Consider the following 19188-nt stretch of genomic DNA (forward strand, 5'->3'; position numbering starts at 1 on the left):
ATAAAAAGTAAACAAGTACTCGAATGTTTAAGAAATGAAATTAAAAACGTGGTAATAAAATTTAAAATTAAAAAAAAGTACAAGAATAAAACTTTATTCTAAAAAAAAAAATAACTGAGTTGCGAATAAAAATATTTGCTGTCATAATTTAGAAGGGTAATAAATAATAATGATTTATGATATAGTATGATAGTTAGCAATATGTCAAAATATCAACAAATATGTAAAGATAAAAAATCGTAGACAGAGAATGAGAATGAGAATAGAAAGGTGAGTAAAATAGTAGTATAAGAGATAGTTAAAAAAAAAATTTAGTTGGGGGAAAATATCATCAGCGGGGGATGAAAACTTCAAATGCTTGACGTCGCGACTGCAGCGCCACGAACTCGGGCACCAGCAGTACAACCCCAGCATCCTCGGTGGTAGTTCACGCGCGTCTATACTCGTTTTGTATAAAATTAAAATTTATCGTAATTATTATCCATATTACAATTTTTATTTTTCCAGTAGAAAATTTCATTACTTTTTTTGTGTTCAATAAAATAAATTAGTTGTTAATAAAATTATCAGTGTAAATTTATATGAAATAGAGTTTAAAGTTTAAAGTGTCAAGTGGAAGTTGCAAATTATATTTAGTTTGAATTTTGTATTAACGTGAATTTTATTTAATTAATAAAACTTTATATATATATATAATAACGTTAATTAGTGTCACAGTGATGGATTATTAAAGTAATTAGAGGTAATAAATAATTTTAAAAAATTTATTTTAATGGAGAATTAAAAAATAATCATAATTATTTTCATAGTAATTTTAAGTTTAAAAATTAAAGAAAATTTTTTTAGTGGTGAAAAGTGATGTCGTGCAGAATTTAAAGGAATAAATTTACCATGTGTTTGTTTTTAAATTAAAAAAAATTTTTTTTTTTTATTTATAACCGTGTATTTTATTTTTATCGAAAAGTGTATCGTTATTTATGATTATTATTATTTAGCAACGTTAAATATTGGACGATCTGCGGATTTATTTTATCACCAATGGATTACTGTGATTTACGAGAATATATATGTACTTATAAATTTATATAGTGGTTTGTTTTATTTTGTATCACTATCTATCAGCAATATGGAGTTTATAGATTAATTTATTTCGTTTTAATAAAAAAAGTTTAATACGTTTGTAATTAAATTAATAATTTATCAACTCAGTTTTGTTTTATCCATTGACTGGGGTTGTTATTTATGTGTGATTAAAGTGTTTTTTTTTTGTGCGTTTATCATCTGGTACAAACTGTTTTATTTATTCGTGTAAGTAACTTTTATTTATTTCGTTTATTTTAGTGAATAAAATTAAAAAAATTTTCGAACGTTCGATTTTACTCAAAGGGTTGATTTAGTGTTTTTTTTATTTATTATTTTATAAAAAAATTTATTTAATACCGAGGGATCAGAACAAAGCGTAGGGAAAATAATTGAAATTTTCATGAGAAAATTCCTCTATGGGCAGAATTAAATTTTATTAAATATTTGAAATTTTATGTAATTGATTGATGTGCTCTGTACAAATTTTTTTGAAATTAATAAGCAAAATTATTCATTTTGACTTCAGAAAATTTTATGAAAGTTGAAAATTAATTTTTATACCGGATTCTAGATCAAGTTTCAAATTCTCATGTCAACATAAATTGTTTTTGACTTGAATCTTCTAATTAAAACTTTCTAGAGTAAGTTTATGAAAATTTTTAATTTAATTTTTTTTCTTTAACTATTCCAAATTTTCCTCATAATTTTTAAACAAGGCAATAAAAAAAAATTTTTAAAAAGTCAAAACTTGAAATATATAATTTATTTTTTTTTCTCCGGCAAGTTGATATATTTTGAAAATTACTGAGTTTGTAAATAAATTTGTTGACTGAAAATTTTTTTTGCACTCTTCTGTACATCAATAAAATTGAATTTAAACTCCAATACAATCTGATAATTCTTTTATAAATCCGCAAATTCGTTTATAAAATTTAAATATAAATTTATAAATTCAATTTTTACCACCGAAGAGGTAAAGCTCTTAACTATATATATGTTATACAATTGATATAAAAGAATTTCATTAATTTAGCACGTATATTTTTTTAACCATTCTCTAAATATATATACATATATATATAAATTTTTTTTTGTCCTGAGAAAATAATTTTAATTGAAACTATTCAAAAATAAGTTGAATAATAAAATAATTACGTCTTTTAAACAAAAACTTTTTGCTTAAAAAAAAAAAGAAAAGTAATTTTTACTATTAAAAGTATGAAATCAATATTTGCAAAAGTGGTAAAAAATTTATAGGTCAAACAAAAGTAAGATAAAGCAGCTCCGATGAATAACAAAAAAAAAAAAAAAGGAAAATCCTTTTTCTTTATTTTAATTTCCTTTTCCTATACAAACATGAAAGTCTGAAATTTTCAGTGACGTTGGATAGAAACACGAAGATTAATCAAGCCGGCGACTTGATGTCAACGTAGGAATTTTAATGCCCAAAGGAAGTGTACCGGGGGTTGGTTCTTTCCCAGGGTTTTTGTAATTCAACTAAACTTCATACAGCTCGTTTCATTTCATTCCATTCCTTTATATTTATATCTGCCCTATCCTACCCCGTTCGCTCAACTCTCAACTCTAAACTCTTTTTTCTTATAGTTTACACGGTGCGATGACGATGATGAAGGATGTAGAGGAAGTAACATAATATAATATTCTAGTGCTCGTATTTCATTACCGTGTCCGAGTCCGCGTTCGTCTCTTTAAAAACTTTAGCTTTCGCGAATGTTTAACATCGTCAAATGTTAATTTTAGCTCTTTACTTAACTCTATAAGAATTACATAAACTCTGGAAACTTCACTTTTTAATAAACTGTATGAATTTTTATATAATTTTTTTTAAATTCATTTTTAGTTTCATACAATTGTTGGGACGCGTCTCTCATTTTCAATGAAAATCAAATATCTTTTAAATTTATAACTGATTATTATTCGAATTGGTATAGAATTGAAATAAATTTTTCTATAGACAAATTCAAATTTAAAAAAAAAAATTTATGTATGATAGATAATTTCTATATATATTTAAATAATTTATACTGAGATTTATTTTCGATATAAATTTTTTTTGACTTCACATTAAAATTTTATAAAAAAAAATTAATGAAACCTGATTGGTCAGTGACATTTTAAACATTTATGAGACATTTAACTGCCATAAGTTATAAAAAAAAAAGTCGATTGATTTATAAACAATTTTTAAATAATAAAAAAAAAATATGAAAAATTATTATTTAATGTATTTGGTTTTTACGACAGAAAGCAACATCGTTTTACTACCTTGCTCTTGACTAAAAAATTTATCATAAAGGATTCAGTGCATAACACGTCATTATATTACGAGCTCACATCGTGTAACCGCTTTCTCATATTATTTATTTTTTTTGAAATTTTTTACCGCCTTTTTTTTGTTTTATTAAATAAAAACTCTGGGTGTTGTAACGCATTTTTTAAAAACTTATGTCAAGTTGGCCTCATAAATGCAGTCAAGTAGCAATTGAGATTCGGAACAAATATTAAATACGGCGCAAAGATGCTTGCAAAAACGAAAAAAAATAAGAATGAGAATAAAAGAGCATGTTTGCTTGACTTTTTATATTTTAAACTTTCATACTTTTATTCGGCACTTAGTTTCAACAACTGTCAGTAATTGTTTTATTTTTCTGCACTGCAGTAATCCCGACTATGATTATTTAATTTTTTACCATTATACTTTTCTTGATAAGTAAATCATTTTCATAAATTATTAAACTACCATGATACTGAAATTAGCCAACGTCTAATATTTTTGGATTAAAAAAAAAAACCATAAATTATAAAAAAAATGACTTAAAAAATGCACTTGTAGTCCTTTAAATTTTCTACATGTGCATATTTTTAGTTTTTCTTTTCTTCCAATTTAATTGTTCAAAAAAACTTCAAAAATTTTTGATTCTCTGCCAACTTCAGAATCATTAAGCCACCAACAAATTTTACGATCCTGAAGTTAGCAGACAATTAAAAATTTTTTGATTTTTTTTTTGAACAATTGAATTTGAAGAAAAAAAAAACTAAAAATATGCACATGTAGAAAATTTAAAAGACTGCATGTGCAATTTTTTTAAATATTTTTTTTTTTCATAATTTATCGTTTTTTAAAAAGTCCAAAAATTATTAGACGTCGGCTAATTTCAGTATCGTCAAATTTTTAATTTAGAAAATTCTAATTAATTTTTTGAAAAGTATTAATGTATTTTCTCTGTCCTTGTAATTTTAATTTTTTTTAAATTTGTTCCTGACCATTTTATCCCAAGAGAGACATTTTGTCATTCTGTTCGCAACATTTTATTTATTTAGTTTAGATTAAACTTAATTGTATGATAAATAATTGTTCAGTAGAAATATATTGATTATATATCCAATTATTATGATAATTGTGTCATAAATACTCGATATTCAAGCTGATAATTATAATTACATTGAAATAGGAAACATTAACACTCACCATGTATTTAAAATGACCCAGCAACTCTTTGACGATTGAAATCAGCTTGGAAGTATTGTTATTTAATTAATTCATCACTAGACACAACTACACCACAATCACTTTATCACTAAACATCACAATTAATTTATTTATTTACTTATTACACTCCGAAATTAAATAAAACATCAGCACTCTGCTCGTCAATTGACTTGAGAGACGCCATGTTAAACTGAAGCAGACTGAAGTGTGCCCTTTAGACGCGTCGTTATGATTTTCAAAAAATTTTTAAATAACCGCGAAAATTTAAATGTTTTAAAAAATTTTTTTTATCTATTTTAAATATACAATGCACTAGTATTTTATCAAAATTAAAATATTATTTAAATGACAACAAGTAATTAAAAATTTTAAGTAAAAAAAATATAATAATTTTTTTAAATTAAAAATTTTTCCGCGCGTTTTTGTAGCTTCGCTAAAATGACTTAACAGCTATTTCATGATTTAAATCTGCTCGAAAGTATTATTATTTAATTGATTTATCACTAAACACCACTACACCACTATCACTTTATCACTAAACATCACAATTAATTTATTTATTCACTTATTACACTCCGAAATTAAATAAAACATCAGTGCTCTGCTTGTCAATTGACTCGAGAGATGCCATGTTAGAACAGAAGCAGACTGAAGTGTGCCCTTTAGATGCGTCGTTATAATTTTCAAAAAATGTTTAAATAACCGCGAAAATTTAAATGTTGTAAAAAAATTTTTTTATCTATTTTAAATATTCAATGCACTAGTATTTTCTCGAAATTAAAATATTAATAAGGATATTATTTAAATTACATAAAGTAATGAAAAATTTTAAGTAAAAAAAATATAATAATTTTTTTAAATTAAAAATTTTTCCGCGCGTTTTTGTAGCTTCGCTAAAATGACTTAACAGCTATTTCATGATTTAAATCTGCTCGAAAGTATTATTATTTAATTGATTTATCACTAAACACCACTACACCACTATCACTTTATCACTAAACATCACAATTAATTTATTTATTCACTTATTACACTCCGAAATTAAATAAAACATCAGTGCTCTGCTTGTCAATTGACTCGAGAGATGCCATGTTAGAACAGAAGCAGACTGAAGTGTGCCCTTTAGATGCGTCGTTATAATTTTCAAAAAATGTTTAAATAACCGCGAAAATTTAAATGTTGTAAAAAAATTTTTTTATCTATTTTAAATATTCAATGCACTAGTATTTTCTCGAAATTAAAATATTAATAAGGATATTATTTAAATTACATAAAGTAATGAAAAATTTTAAGTAAAAAAAATATAATAATTTTTTTAAATTAAAAATTTTTCCGCGCGTTTTTGTAGCTTCGCTAAAATGACTTAACAGCTATTTCATGATTTAAATCTGCTCGAAAGTATTATTATTTAATTGATTTATCACTAAACACCACTACACCACTATCACTTTATCACTAAACATCACAATTAATTTATTTATTCACTTATTACACTCCGAAATTAAATAAAACATCAGTGCTCTGCTTGTCAATTGACTCGAGAGATGCCATGTTAGAACAGAAGCAGACTGAAGTGTGCCCTTTAGATGCGTCGTTATAATTTTCAAAAAATGTTTAAATAACCGCGAAAATTTAAATGTTGTAAAAAAATTTTTTTATCTATTTTAAATATTCAATGCACTAGTATTTTCTCGAAATTAAAATATTAATAAGGATATTATTTAAATTACATAAAGTAATGAAAAATTTTAAATAAAAAAAATTAAATAAATTTTTAAAATTAATAATTTTTCCGCGCGTTTTTTTAGCTTTGCAAAAATGACAGAAGCTATTTGATGATTTAAATCTGCTTGAAAGTATTACTATGTAATTGATTTATCACTAAACACCACTACACCACAGTCACTTTATTACTAAACATCACAATTAATTTATTTATTCACTTATTACACTCCGAAATTAAATAAAACATCAGTACTCGACTTGTCAAGTGACTTGAGAGACGCCATGTTAGAACTGAAGCAGACTGAAGTGTGCCTTTTACTCGATATAATTTTTTTTAAATTTCTAAATAACCGCGCGAAAATTTAAATTAAAAAAAAAAATTTGTGTTTACTTTTAAACATTTAATTGGCTAGTATTTTATCAAAGTATAAATACTAACAAATTATTTATATAAATGGCAAAAAGTTATTAGAAATTTTAAGTAAAATAAAAAAATAATTTTTTTAAATTAATAATTTTTCCGTACGTTTTTTTAGCTTCGCAAAAATTACAGCAGCTTTTTGATGATTTAAATCTGGTTTAAAGTATTATTATTCAATTGATTTATCTCTAAACACTACTACACCATAACCACGTTATCACTAAACATCACAATTAATTTATTTATTCACTTATTACACTCTGGAATTAAATAAAACATCAGCACTCTGCTTGTCAATTGACTCGAGAGACGCCATGTTAAACTGAAGCAGACTGAAGTGTGCCCTTTATTCGATATAATTTTTTTAAAGTTTCTAATAACCGCGCGAAAATTTAAATTAAAAAAAAAAAATTTTGTGTCTATTTTTAAAAGATTCCATTGGCTAGTATTTTATTAAAATAAAAATGGTAATAAATTTGTTAGTATTTTTATTTTTACAAAATACTGATACATTAAATGATTAAAAATATACCAAAAAAAAATTCTCACAAAATTTGAATTTCCGCGCGGTTATCTCAACATTTTTTAAAAATTATGATGAGTCAACGGCACACTTCAGTCTGCTTCAGTTCGAACATGGCGTCTCTCAAGTCATTCGACAAGCAGAGTACTGATGTTTTGTTTAATTTCGGAGTGTAATAAGTGAATAAATAAATTAATTGTGATGTTTAGTGATAAAGTGATTGTGGTGTAGTGGTGTTTAGTGATGAATTAATTAAGTATTAATACTTTAGAGCAGATTTAAATCATCAAAAAGCTGCTGTCATTTTTGCGAAGCTAAAGAAACGCGCGGAAAAATTTTTAATTTAAAAAAATTATTTTAATTTTTTTACTTAAAATTTTTAATTACTTTTTGTCATTCAAATAATATCTTAATTAGTATTTTAATTTTAATAAAATACTAGTGTATTGAATATTTAAAAATAGATAAAAAAATTTTTTTAAAACATTTAAATTTTCGCGGTCATTTAAAAATTTTTTGAAAATTATAACGACGCGTCTAAAGGGCACACTTCAGTTTGCTTCAGTTTAACATGGCGTCTCTCAAGTCAATTGAAGAGCAGAGTGCTGATGTTTTATTTAATTCCGGAGTGTAATAAGTGAATAAAGAAATTAATTATGATGTTTAGTGATAAAGTGATTGTGGTGTAGTGGTGTCTAGTGATGAATTAATTAAATAACAATACTTTCAAGCAGATTTAAATCGTCAAAGAGTTGCTGGGTCATTTTAAAAACATGGTGAGTGTTATTGTTTCATATTTCAATGTAATTATAATTATCAGCTTGAATATTAAATATTTATCTTAGAACTCAAGGGCACTGAAGTGTGTCCTTTGTTCTTTACGATTTTTAAAAAATGTTCAACCGCGTGGAAATTTAAATTTTGTAAAAAATTTTTTTTTATATATTTTTAATCATTAAAGATATCAGTATTTTGTAAAAATAAAAATTTTAATTTAATTTTCATTTGAATAACTAGAAGTAATTGACAATTCAAAGTAAAATCCTAGAATACTTTTTCAAAATTCAAAATTTTTTCGCGCGTTTTTGTAGCTTCTTAAAAATGGCGATAGGACAGTGCACCACTTCAGTGCATTGATGACTATCAGAACCGTTCAGGTTATCAGGATGAGTTATCATATGGAAAGCTTTTTTATTATTGTATACAATTAGTATTCAATACATAAATATATAAATAATAATTGATGTGATAAAAATAAGTATCATTTATGAAAGTCAGGACTGTTGGTTTGGTTAAATAAAACAATAATTGTCATGGCTACGAATATTTATGACATAAATTTACGATCTCCAACTCATAAATTCTATTCCATGTCTTGTAAGTAATGTCATATATTTATCAAATTGATTTTTTCTTGCTAACAATTGAATGCATGTGACTGTAGCAGATGAGACGATATTTAAATTTTAAATAAATGAATAAATAAATTAATTAAAATAATAAAAATAAACAAATGCGCGTACTCACTTATTAATCATCTCAATACGCATTTTTTATTATATTATTTTAATTGATTTATTTATTCATTTAAGAATTCAAAAATTGCCGATTGTCAGCTACACACACTCAAAACAATTGATATATTTCTAATAAACACTCGACATGATAATAATTATCTTGAAATATAAACATATAGAACAGAAAAATTTCTTCGCACAAGAATTTTTTTCTCACCCCGAGAAAATTTCTGATCTCAAATTATAATGAAAAAATTTCTTGGGGCGAGTACAAATTTTTTGCGTCAAGAAAAACCTTTTTTTATGCTGCTGGTTATGAGTGTGAATGTATCAGACATCAGACAAATGTGAAATTATGAATAAATAGAGTAAATAATTAATAAAATTAAATTTAAAAAAATGTGCATTTAAAAAATTTCGAAATCAATAAGTGCATTTTTGATAAATATTATTTTTTTAATTATTTACTCTATTAATAATTCTAAATTTGTCTGATTCTGCAACATCTACACTCATCACAAGTATGATACTGAAATTAGCCGATGCCTAATAATTTTTGGAATTTTTGCAAACGATAAATTAAAAAAAAAAAAAAAAATATTTTAGAAAATTGCACTTACAGTTTTTTTAATTTTCTACATGTGCATATTTGTATTTTTATTTTTTTTTTAAATTAAATTGTTGAAAAAAAAATCCAAAAATTGTTAATTGCCTGCTATTTTCTGGATCATTCACAAGTTAGCAGACAATTAACAATTTTTGAATTTTTTTTTTCAACAATTCAATTTAAAAAAAAAAAAAAATTTATGCACATTTAGAAAATTAAAAGAACTCAAGGTGCATTTGAAAAAATATTTTCTTTTTTAAAAGTATCTTTTTTAAAAAAATTCAAAAATTAGACGTCAGTTAATTTCAATATCGTTTTTTTCTGTGTACTGATATTCTAATCTACAACAATTTAAAACTTCATGATGACTTTTTTTTAAGTCTTCATGACGGTTTTAATTCAAGTAAAAAATTTTTAAATTTCAATCAGATTTTCATTTGAGAAAAGAAATTTTTTAGTCGATGAATGTATTAACTAATTGATTTTATCAAGGGTATTATTCAATTAGTTAATATACTTGATTAAGAAATCAATATTTTTACCGGTGTCTTATAAATCTTTTAATAATGACAAAATGATCGTCTGTAACTTTATCACACGATCCAAAGTAAAAAACAAAAAATAGTTTAGTAACTCTGGGATTACTTTGAAGACCTCAAGGGAACAAGATTGATGGTTTAAGTTTTACTGACTCATTACCATCAGTATTTATATCTCTTTTTTTTTCTACTCGTATAAACTCTTATTAACTTTTTTAAATTATTCCGAAAAGTCACTAAGTTCTTGCGTTAAAAAAAAATCCAATTGTTTTCCTCTATTTTTTTCTCATTAAACATTTTTAACTTACGGTAAAAAAATTAAAGCAATACTCATTTATCTCCAACCACGAGGCTTTGGGGAGCTATAAAATAAATCTACTAAAATATTCAGGGATTTTTCGTTGATATAAAAAATATTCATGGTCAGCAGAAATGAAAATTTTTACCAAACAAAGGACATGGGTAAAAAAACAAAAGTAAAGGATCTAACATGAGTTGTTTGATGGGTTTGTCCGTACAAATGTTCACGCTTTTTTCAGACACTATACCCTGGAGACTGTCCCGGAATAAGAATGAAAATACAAAGAAAATTAGAGGATAGAAAACGATTCAATTTTTTCGTTTATATTCGACTAGTTTTTTATTAAAAGTTTCTTTCATTTTTTTTTCGTACTAAGCAATAATATAAATAAATAAAGGTGTAGATTATTAGTGAATTTGTGCACTGGGTTATCGATAATAGTGATACTAATGAGCGTCGATAACGAGAACTTCCGATTTAACAAGGGATGTGCATTCCGCTTGAGTGAATTTAAAAATAAATGAGAGGTTTTATTTCATTTGTTGTTAAGTCGACTAAAATATATAAATATAATACAATAGCGCGATAAATTTATATTGTTTGTTTTTTAAAGGATTTCAGTAAAAACAATATTTTTTTAATTGCCATTATTGTACCTTCTTGTTTTTCATGGTAAATTTTATTATCTCGGATTCTAATTGCTCATTATAAAGTTATTTAATCCATTTAAACAAATTACCTTTGTATGAATATTTTCGATATATTTTACAAACAGATTTATTGATAAATTAATTAAATTTTTTTTATTAAAAACAAATTTCATTGTTCGCCGAAAAAAATATTTATTACAATGCATTTATTGAAAACACTTCATACAATGAAAATATATAAATTAATTATAATTTGGTCACTACAAAAATATGAACTTTATTTTTTAATGTTTATATCAAAAATTATTATGACGAACAAGAGAAAAAAAAATTTCTGTCGATAAATCATTGGTTGAATCTAAAGAGCTTATTTTGAGATTTTTACAACAGTCCTTTTAGTCCGCACGACTATCGATTCATGAGTTATCGGATAGCAGTCAAAAGTGTGGTTTTTGATTGAATAGCTGATAAGTTGAAAATTATCGTCCAAAGCTTACCCAGCGACCCAATTAATGAGAAAAGACCAATCTAGAAGTACGCGATATACAAATAAATCAAAAAAAATTTATCCGAGTTTTCAGAGCTTGTTAAAGTTTAAAAAAAAAAGTTATTAATTTTTTTCATCTCTTCATTCCCACGTTTTACTCATTAATAGTTAACAAAAAAAAAGTTTTATAATCAAAGTCAAACATTATAGATTTTTATACTTGATAATAAATTTGCTTACTGCCCTGTTTATATTATGAAGTCATATATTTATTAGGGTGGGTTGAAAAAAAATTTTTTTTTTGTTTTTCTTAGCATGGGGGTAGAATTTGTACCTTATAGAAAAAAAAAAATTTTTAAGGAAAAAAAAATTTTTTTACTCAACATTTTGAGGTGGTCCAATCGTTTTTAAAATAAATAATTGATCAAACGGGGTAGTCCCAACGAAAAAAATTACATGGTGTTCTAGAATCTGTAGGGTGTCCCCTTGAAAGCTAATTGAAAGTCAGGAGTTGAAAAAATTTTTTTTCCTATTATTTTTGTAATTTAAGTAAAAAATTCAAAAATGAAAAGCATTTTCTTATGAATTGAAATGAAAGTGAAGTAAAAAAAAATCACATTCGACAATTATTAGATGTTTTCCACGATTTTGGACAAAAAAAAATGTTTTTCGTTGGAACTACCCCGTTTAATCAATTATTTATTTAAAAAACGAGTGGGCCACCTCAAAATGTTGAGTAAAAAAATTTTTTTTTTCTTGAAAAATTTTTTTTTTTTATAAGGTACAAATTCTACCCCCATGCTAAGAAAAACAAAAAAAAAGTTGTTTTTCAACCCACCCTAATATTTATATAAAACATTTATTTATTTATTAGTAGTTATGGTTACAGCTATTTTGAGGTTACGAGATAAAATTATCTAAATAACTTGAAACCGCATTAGTGATAGAGATTAATATGTATAAGACATATATATATATACTATCATGAATTCATAGACAAGGCTTGACAACCGATCGCTGTATTTGTCATTCCAAAGAGACATCTGGTCTGGAGTTCCTGCCTGCCTGCCTGCCGAAATCCCGTGCCCGTGGTCTATTAGTGACGTACAATCAGTTTAACTGACGCCTCCGGTAGATGACACTGCGTATGAACAAAGGACCGTTCATGCAGACAAGATCTTAGACTCTATACCAGTGACAATCGATTTGTTCAATATAATATCCACTAACGATAATAATAATACGGATGATTAATTGCTTGATTTATCTCCGCGACTGCCGATGTCATATTTCCTCTCAAAACTTAGTTAAAATTCATGATATTAAAGTTACTTTTGTTTACATTGTTTTAATTTATGTGTATTATTATTGTTATGTTTCCAATTAATAGTAACTCAGCGAAATGGATATTAAATGAAAGACAATTTAACAGTAGGATGGAGACGTGGAAGAGAAAAGTAGCTTTGTCATTTGCAACAATGAGCTTTGCAATTAAATTGCTAAGATAAAAAGTACATTGGACAGTTTTTTAATTGAAAATCTTATTGTTGGAAAAGTAGGAAAAAAAAATGGGAGTACGGTTTTATTTGCCGAGTGTGATGTACAAGATTGCTTAAGACGGCTACCTGTTTTTTTTCTTTTCGAGGCATAGTTTCTTTTTTTTTCGTTGCCTATTTCCAGTGCTCATTTTATTTCTCACTAGTTTCGGAGTAAACAACCAGAGGAATTGGATGTTTTCAAGAGTATAAAGTGGCTTCTTCTGCTACCGCGGTGGTACTTGTTCATTTTCGCTCTCCTTTAGTTGATGTGAAATGTACTTGTTGTGAAATACCGAAAAAAAAAGACGCAATCAAAATCTTTTCGTTAAGATTTTCGTTACTTATTTTTTTTAAATCTCTGTTTTGTTTCAATACAAGAACGACTTTTCATTTTTAGAAAATATTACATTTACTTTATGAATGACGGGGCAAAATGGACACATCATTGAAATAATTAAAAATTTTTTTGATCCTGAAGTTAACAGACAATTAAGAATTTTCGTTTTTTTTTTCTACATCAATTACAAAAAAAACTAAAAATATGCACTTGTAGGAAATTAAAAAACTACAAGTGCAATTCTTTAAATAATTTATTGTTTTGAATAAATTCCAAAAATTGTTAAACGTCGGTAACTTCAGTATCATAATTTTTTTATGTATTTATTGTGCTTCTGTGACTTGACTTGATAATTTCTGGGTATGGTTCGTTGATTATTTACACTGTTAAAAATAATTTGAAAATTACAATACAAAAGGAATTGAATTTTCATAACTAGATATTTGAATTGTATTTTCAATGAAAAAAGCTTTAAATTTAATATACGTACACAGAAAAAAAGGATATCTTGGCGCAAAAAATTTTTTCTTGTTCTAAGAAAATTTTTACTTGAACCAAGAAATTTTTTTTATTATAAAGTGAAAACAAAACTTTTCTTGGGGTAAGACAAAATTTTCTTGGAACAAGAAAAAAATTTTTTAGGCGAGAAAAAAATTCTTGAGCCAAGAAAAATTTTTGTCTTCAATTCATAATACAAAATATTTCTTGCACCAAGAAATTCTTTTTTTCTGTGTAATTTAATAATCAAGCTGGTATTCAAAATTAGGAAAAAAAATATGAATTTTAATAAACGTACTTAAAATTTATACTTGATTTTTAAATTTTCAAAGCAAGTATTGAAAATTCTAAAACATATATTTAATTTTAAAAATTCTATTTGAAATTTCATAATACTTATTTGAAAATTCAAAAAAAAGTATTTGAAAATCCAAAGTGTTAATTTGAAAATTCAAAAACGTGTATTTTAAATTCTATATGAAATTAGTAATGAAATTTCAAGCACAAATGTATGTGTTTATTGCGTTATATACAATCTTTGAAAATTCAAACAATTTTTTTTACAGTGTAATACGAATCATTGAAAACTTTTAAAGTGGACATTAATAATAAAAAACGTACTACAAACTTTCATGAATAGCCCATTTAGAAAATAATAATTTTTTAATGAAAAATTTCGGTGGCTTATTGAGTCCCTTTTCCCCTACATGCAACTTCTAAGAGACTCGGTAGTGTAGGGTATGAATAGAGAGAAAGAGAAGGTTTATTGCGAAATGTCCTTTAAAACCGATGAGGTCGAGTAGAATCTTATCTTGTACAGTTCCATTTTGCAGATCCTGGTCCTCGGTAGTTGTCGTAAGATTGAGAGGAGAGTAGAGTAGATTGTGGAGAGAGTAGCCCTGAGGGGGTTGCAAAGAGGACCAAGGAAAGCTTTTTCGACGAGGACAACTCGCTACTGATGGCGGCTGAGTGTAGTGTAGTACTCACCGCTATCGTCGCAAAAGCCTCTACTACAAACTTCTCTCATCGTTTCTTCACCCACCGATCGTTCTCCCTCTCCCCCTTCAACCTCTTGCTCGCCATCCTTCATTCCTTAACGTTTCTACAACCCCTGGCCAGAAATCACCCTCTTCAGCTGGAGTATAACCCAACCCTGGGTATCCGCACTTGGATCCCTTTTCAGAGCCGCGGCCACAGCGATAAGCCCCGAGGACGAACAAGTGGAGCTAGACAAAGCCAGAGAGAGCAACTTTTGTCTTCTGTCTTTATTTTGTGTGTCCTACCTTTTTTTGACTCTTTTACTTTTTCGTCTCATTCTTTATCCTACGGGCCAAATCTATTCTAAATTCCCTAACGCCTCGTTTGTGTTTGTGCTCGGGTTCCTACTGTGCTCAGAATCGATTGCAGTATTAATTCGATATAAATTGTGCAAGTCTTACCGTTTCACGATCCCCTTTTCAACCTATATATTATGTATGCTTTATTTTTATTCGCAAAAGCTTCCGATCGCGATTGGATGGAAAAGCTCTTTGGGTTTGTTTTAGAAGAATTGGGAAAACTTAGTGCTAAAAGTTTGTAAATTTATAATCAAAATCTGCTGCGTTTACTTTTATTTTATTTCATTCAAACGACAAGCGATGAAAAACTCTAATGTATAAAAAAAAAATTGTAAAGGGAAAATTTGCTTGATATTTAAAAAATAAACAGAAGGTTTGCCTCGACATTTTCCCCATTTGAAGAAGGAAACATCGTGGTTAATTGCATATTAATTGGCATATTGTGTGCAGAGATACAGAAAGGGTTGAATTATTTAAGGGGCATGAATCCTTTTTTTTCGAGATCGTAATTTCGCAACCCTTGTTGTCGTGATGGAGATTGGTCGGCGTTGGCGTTGGCAATGGTGGTGATGGTGGTTGATGGTTACTTACAACCCTCCTGAAAACAAGACTTATGAGAAGACTCTTACGTCCAGTTTGTGCTCCCTTTTTCATCGGTCCTTCCGCATCAGAGTTTAGAGACGGGGTTTGGTAGTGGTGAGTTTTATGTTCCGGAACGCCGCTACTGCTGGTTCTTCGTTCGAAGAAGGAGAGCCATTGAGTGCGCTGAAGGGTGAATTCGGGAGATGTTTGAGGGGTCTAGATGACCCGGTTTTCGGGTGTTTGCCTTACACGCGGATGCTTTGGTAATTTAAAGCCTCGGAATTCTATGGATATTTCGGAAACGCTCAATCTTATTTTGAGAAACTCCGTAAAATATTGATTGAGAGAGGGCGTCACTTAATATATTGTTATTTTCGCTTTCGAACGTTTTTTACTGTTATTTTTATTTTACATCCACTTTATTTACTAGCTAAGGATATTTCATGAGAAGACAAGCTCAATAAAATCTATATTTGATTTTTTGTTTATGTTCCAGACTGGCTGGATACTCATGGGAGACTGATAGTTTTTTCTGAATGAAGAGGAGATGGCGGGCTTCACGATATGGAGACGTTTATTACTGGTGATTATTGGAGGCACTCAGATACTTAAAGCTGAACCTTCTGCTTTGCCGACTGTTAAAAGTGCTGGTGAGTTTTTTCTTTATTTCATTATATTACTAAAACTTTCTTAACTAATTTAATTGATTAGAACTATGACGTGAAAAAAAATATTTTTCTCATAAAATATTGAGCCCCTGAAGAAATTAAATAATTTTCCAATTATTTACTAGTATGATGTAGTCACTAATAACATTAATTAGCGACAAAGTGCAGCTAATTGTTACTCCTCGAATTTCCGCTTTACAGTTTATAAAAAAAAATTCTATAAGTAAATTAAGAATTTCTCTATCATTGAATTATCAATTACTCTCCAAATTGACTTCTAACTTCTCTACAAATTAATTGATCAAACAATTCATTCAAAGTTCATTAATTGTCGAACGATAAAATTAATTTACCTAAAATATATATCATCAACATGATCACAAAGCATTTGATGTACTGTAAGTGCGTTAATAATTACAGTCGAGTAGTTAAGAGCTTTGCATCTTATAAAGCTCACTATATAACCCACACATATATTTATATACACACACATACATATATATGAATATGTACATATATGTATGAACGAGAAGTAGAAAATAGAATTGCGGGGTCGGGGTAGTAACGTTGACAATGACAACTACGAATACATTTTACCATTTGACGACGACAGCGTTACGTCGACGAAACCGACAACGACAACGACAATGACAATGACGACATTTGAATTGATGAGACGTCGGCGAGGGTGAAAAGAGACATAAGAGATAAAGAGTAAGATGGTGAATGTCTGTGTACACCTAGTGTAGGGTTGAACCGAGTAATTGTACTAGAGAGTTGACGCGTTACATGTCACTCGTCTCATCTACTTCTACATCTTCTTCTTCTTCTGCTTCTGCTTCTGCTTCTTCTTTGGGATGTAACGTGCTTTCTGAAAATTTACAGACACAAGTTAGATTGTACAGGGTTCAGAAGCTTTACGAGGATGTATTGGTGTTCTACACTTAAGTGTTGAAGGTTTCCAAGGTGAGGGTTCGAATGCCATCCCCTGAGTGTGCTGAGTCTGATGTCTGATGCGTTCCCGTATCTCGCGAGCATGTTAAAGTGATGAAGAGTGCTAAACTTCCTGTTCCACCCTAGAGAGACCAGGCTTTAATTAAACCTTTATATTAACCTTCCAACCTTCCGTAACTAAATAAGCATATATACATAAATATATAACCTGTACAAAGAGCGGTGTTAAAAATGGACTCAATTTAACACCGCGCGATAAAATGAAATAACACTGGTATAGAAGGTGTAATTCGGCGGTGTTAAAATACTGGTGTTAAATCGGTGTAAAAAAAAATTCCACAGATAGAAATTAGAAAAAAAATGAATTTCGTTTAAAAAAATATAAAAATTTAATGAATATTATCTGGAGGGAATTTCAATTTTGCTATGTACTTTAGGGTGGTCGGTAAAAATTAAATTTTCTCAGGCGCCCAATAAAAAACTTCTTTTTAGTGAAAAAATACGTGGGGAATTTGGTTTTTTCGTTTTAAGTAAAAAGAACACGTGCCAAAGGACGATCCAAGTTCATTTTTCGATAGAATCGCGGTTTTATTTTAATATCTCATGAAATATGCAGATTCAAGGGAAAAACCATGAGAAAAATTTTGTAGGCAATTAAATTCTTGACAAAAAAGGTCATATTGATTTTTTTTATAAAATGTGTATTTATGAAGATATTTTAAAAAAACTTTTTTTAGATCTGATTAATTGAGCGTTTTAAGGGTTACAAATTTTGAAAATAACATTTTTCTAAGTATATAGAAACTGTAACAAGCATTAATAATTGATATGTTACGAGTTACGAAGTTGTCTATATTTAAGAAAAAACGTTATTTTTAACATTCGTTATCCTTAGAATGCCCATTTGATAAGATCTAAAATAGTTTTTTAAAAATATCTTTATAAATACACGTTTTATAAAAAAAATGATAATGACCTTTTTTGTCAAGAATTCAATTTCCTACAAAATTGTTCCAATGGTTTTTTCCTTTAATCTGCATATTTCATGAGATATTTAAAAAAAACCGCGATTGTATTGAAAAATTAACTTTGATCGTCCTTTGGCACGTGTTCTTTTTACTTAAAACGGAAAAACCGAATTCCCCATGTATTTTTTCACTAAAAAGAAGCTTTTTATGGGGCGCCTGAGAAAATTTAATTTTTAACGACCACCCTAATGTACTTATTTAGATAATTGGTTATGTTATACGTAATTTATTTAAAAATTACACAATTTTACTCCCGCCATTTCAATCACCAATAATTTAATTAATTAATAGAACCACTAATTAACTGTAGTGATCGAGTAAGTAAAAATATTCACTAAGTAAAATATTTTCACCACCGAAAAATATTTTAACACCGGGAAATTTTTTTAACACCGGTAAAGAATATTTACACCTTCGGCGGTGTTATTTTAACACCCCTTTGGTTGTTGAAATTTAACACTGAAAATTTTAACACCTACACCGCCTGGACTTATCCCGGTATATTTTCTTATTTAATTTATTATTTACTTTTCCTAAGTATGGCAAATATTTATTTTTAACGATTCAAAGTTTGAGAGCTACGTAATTCAAGTGTAGGTATTTGGAGAATCAATTAAATTGTATTGGTAAAAATAGTAAAGTTTTATTTGCAATCGGAAAACTTTGAAGAGTTTTAACAGCCGATAGTCTTTCTAGGATATTTTATTTAACAATTGAACTTATTAGATTGAAAGTATAGTTTAATTTTATTGAAATATTTTTTATTGAGGGCACTTTAACTTTTTTTGTTAATTCAGTTCTCTTCGTACTGTTTTATTGGATTTTAAAATTTAATTTATTAGCGCCAATAAAAATTGAAGAACGAAAAATATTTCAAGTATT

At 27.5% G+C, this 19188-nt stretch overlaps 1 protein-coding gene across 7 annotated transcripts in view; it reads left to right on the forward strand.

The window, feature by feature from the left end:
• The first annotated feature begins 413 nt into the window (after window positions 1–413).
• LOC130672088 (hemicentin-2-like) overlaps window positions 414–19188 on the forward strand; it is a 161841-nt gene continuing 143066 nt past the window's right edge. Inside the window, exons 1-2 of one of the 7 annotated variants that reach the window (XM_057476362.1) lie at window positions 414–742; window positions 16153–16306. In XM_057476362.1, coding sequence (XP_057332345.1) covers window positions 16204–16306 — 103 coding nt within the window. In that variant the 5' untranslated portion in view covers window positions 414–742; window positions 16153–16203. Of the gene's footprint in view, window positions 743–848; window positions 1309–7820; window positions 8040–8411; window positions 8641–16152; window positions 16307–19188 lie in introns of those variants that run through there. The other 6 variants (XM_057476359.1, XM_057476363.1, XM_057476364.1 and 3 more) reach the window with 6 other exon arrangements.

Source organism: Microplitis mediator, chromosome 7 (genome assembly GCF_029852145.1).
Source record: "Microplitis mediator isolate UGA2020A chromosome 7, iyMicMedi2.1, whole genome shotgun sequence".
Taxonomy (NCBI): Eukaryota; Metazoa; Arthropoda; class Insecta; order Hymenoptera; family Braconidae; genus Microplitis; species Microplitis mediator.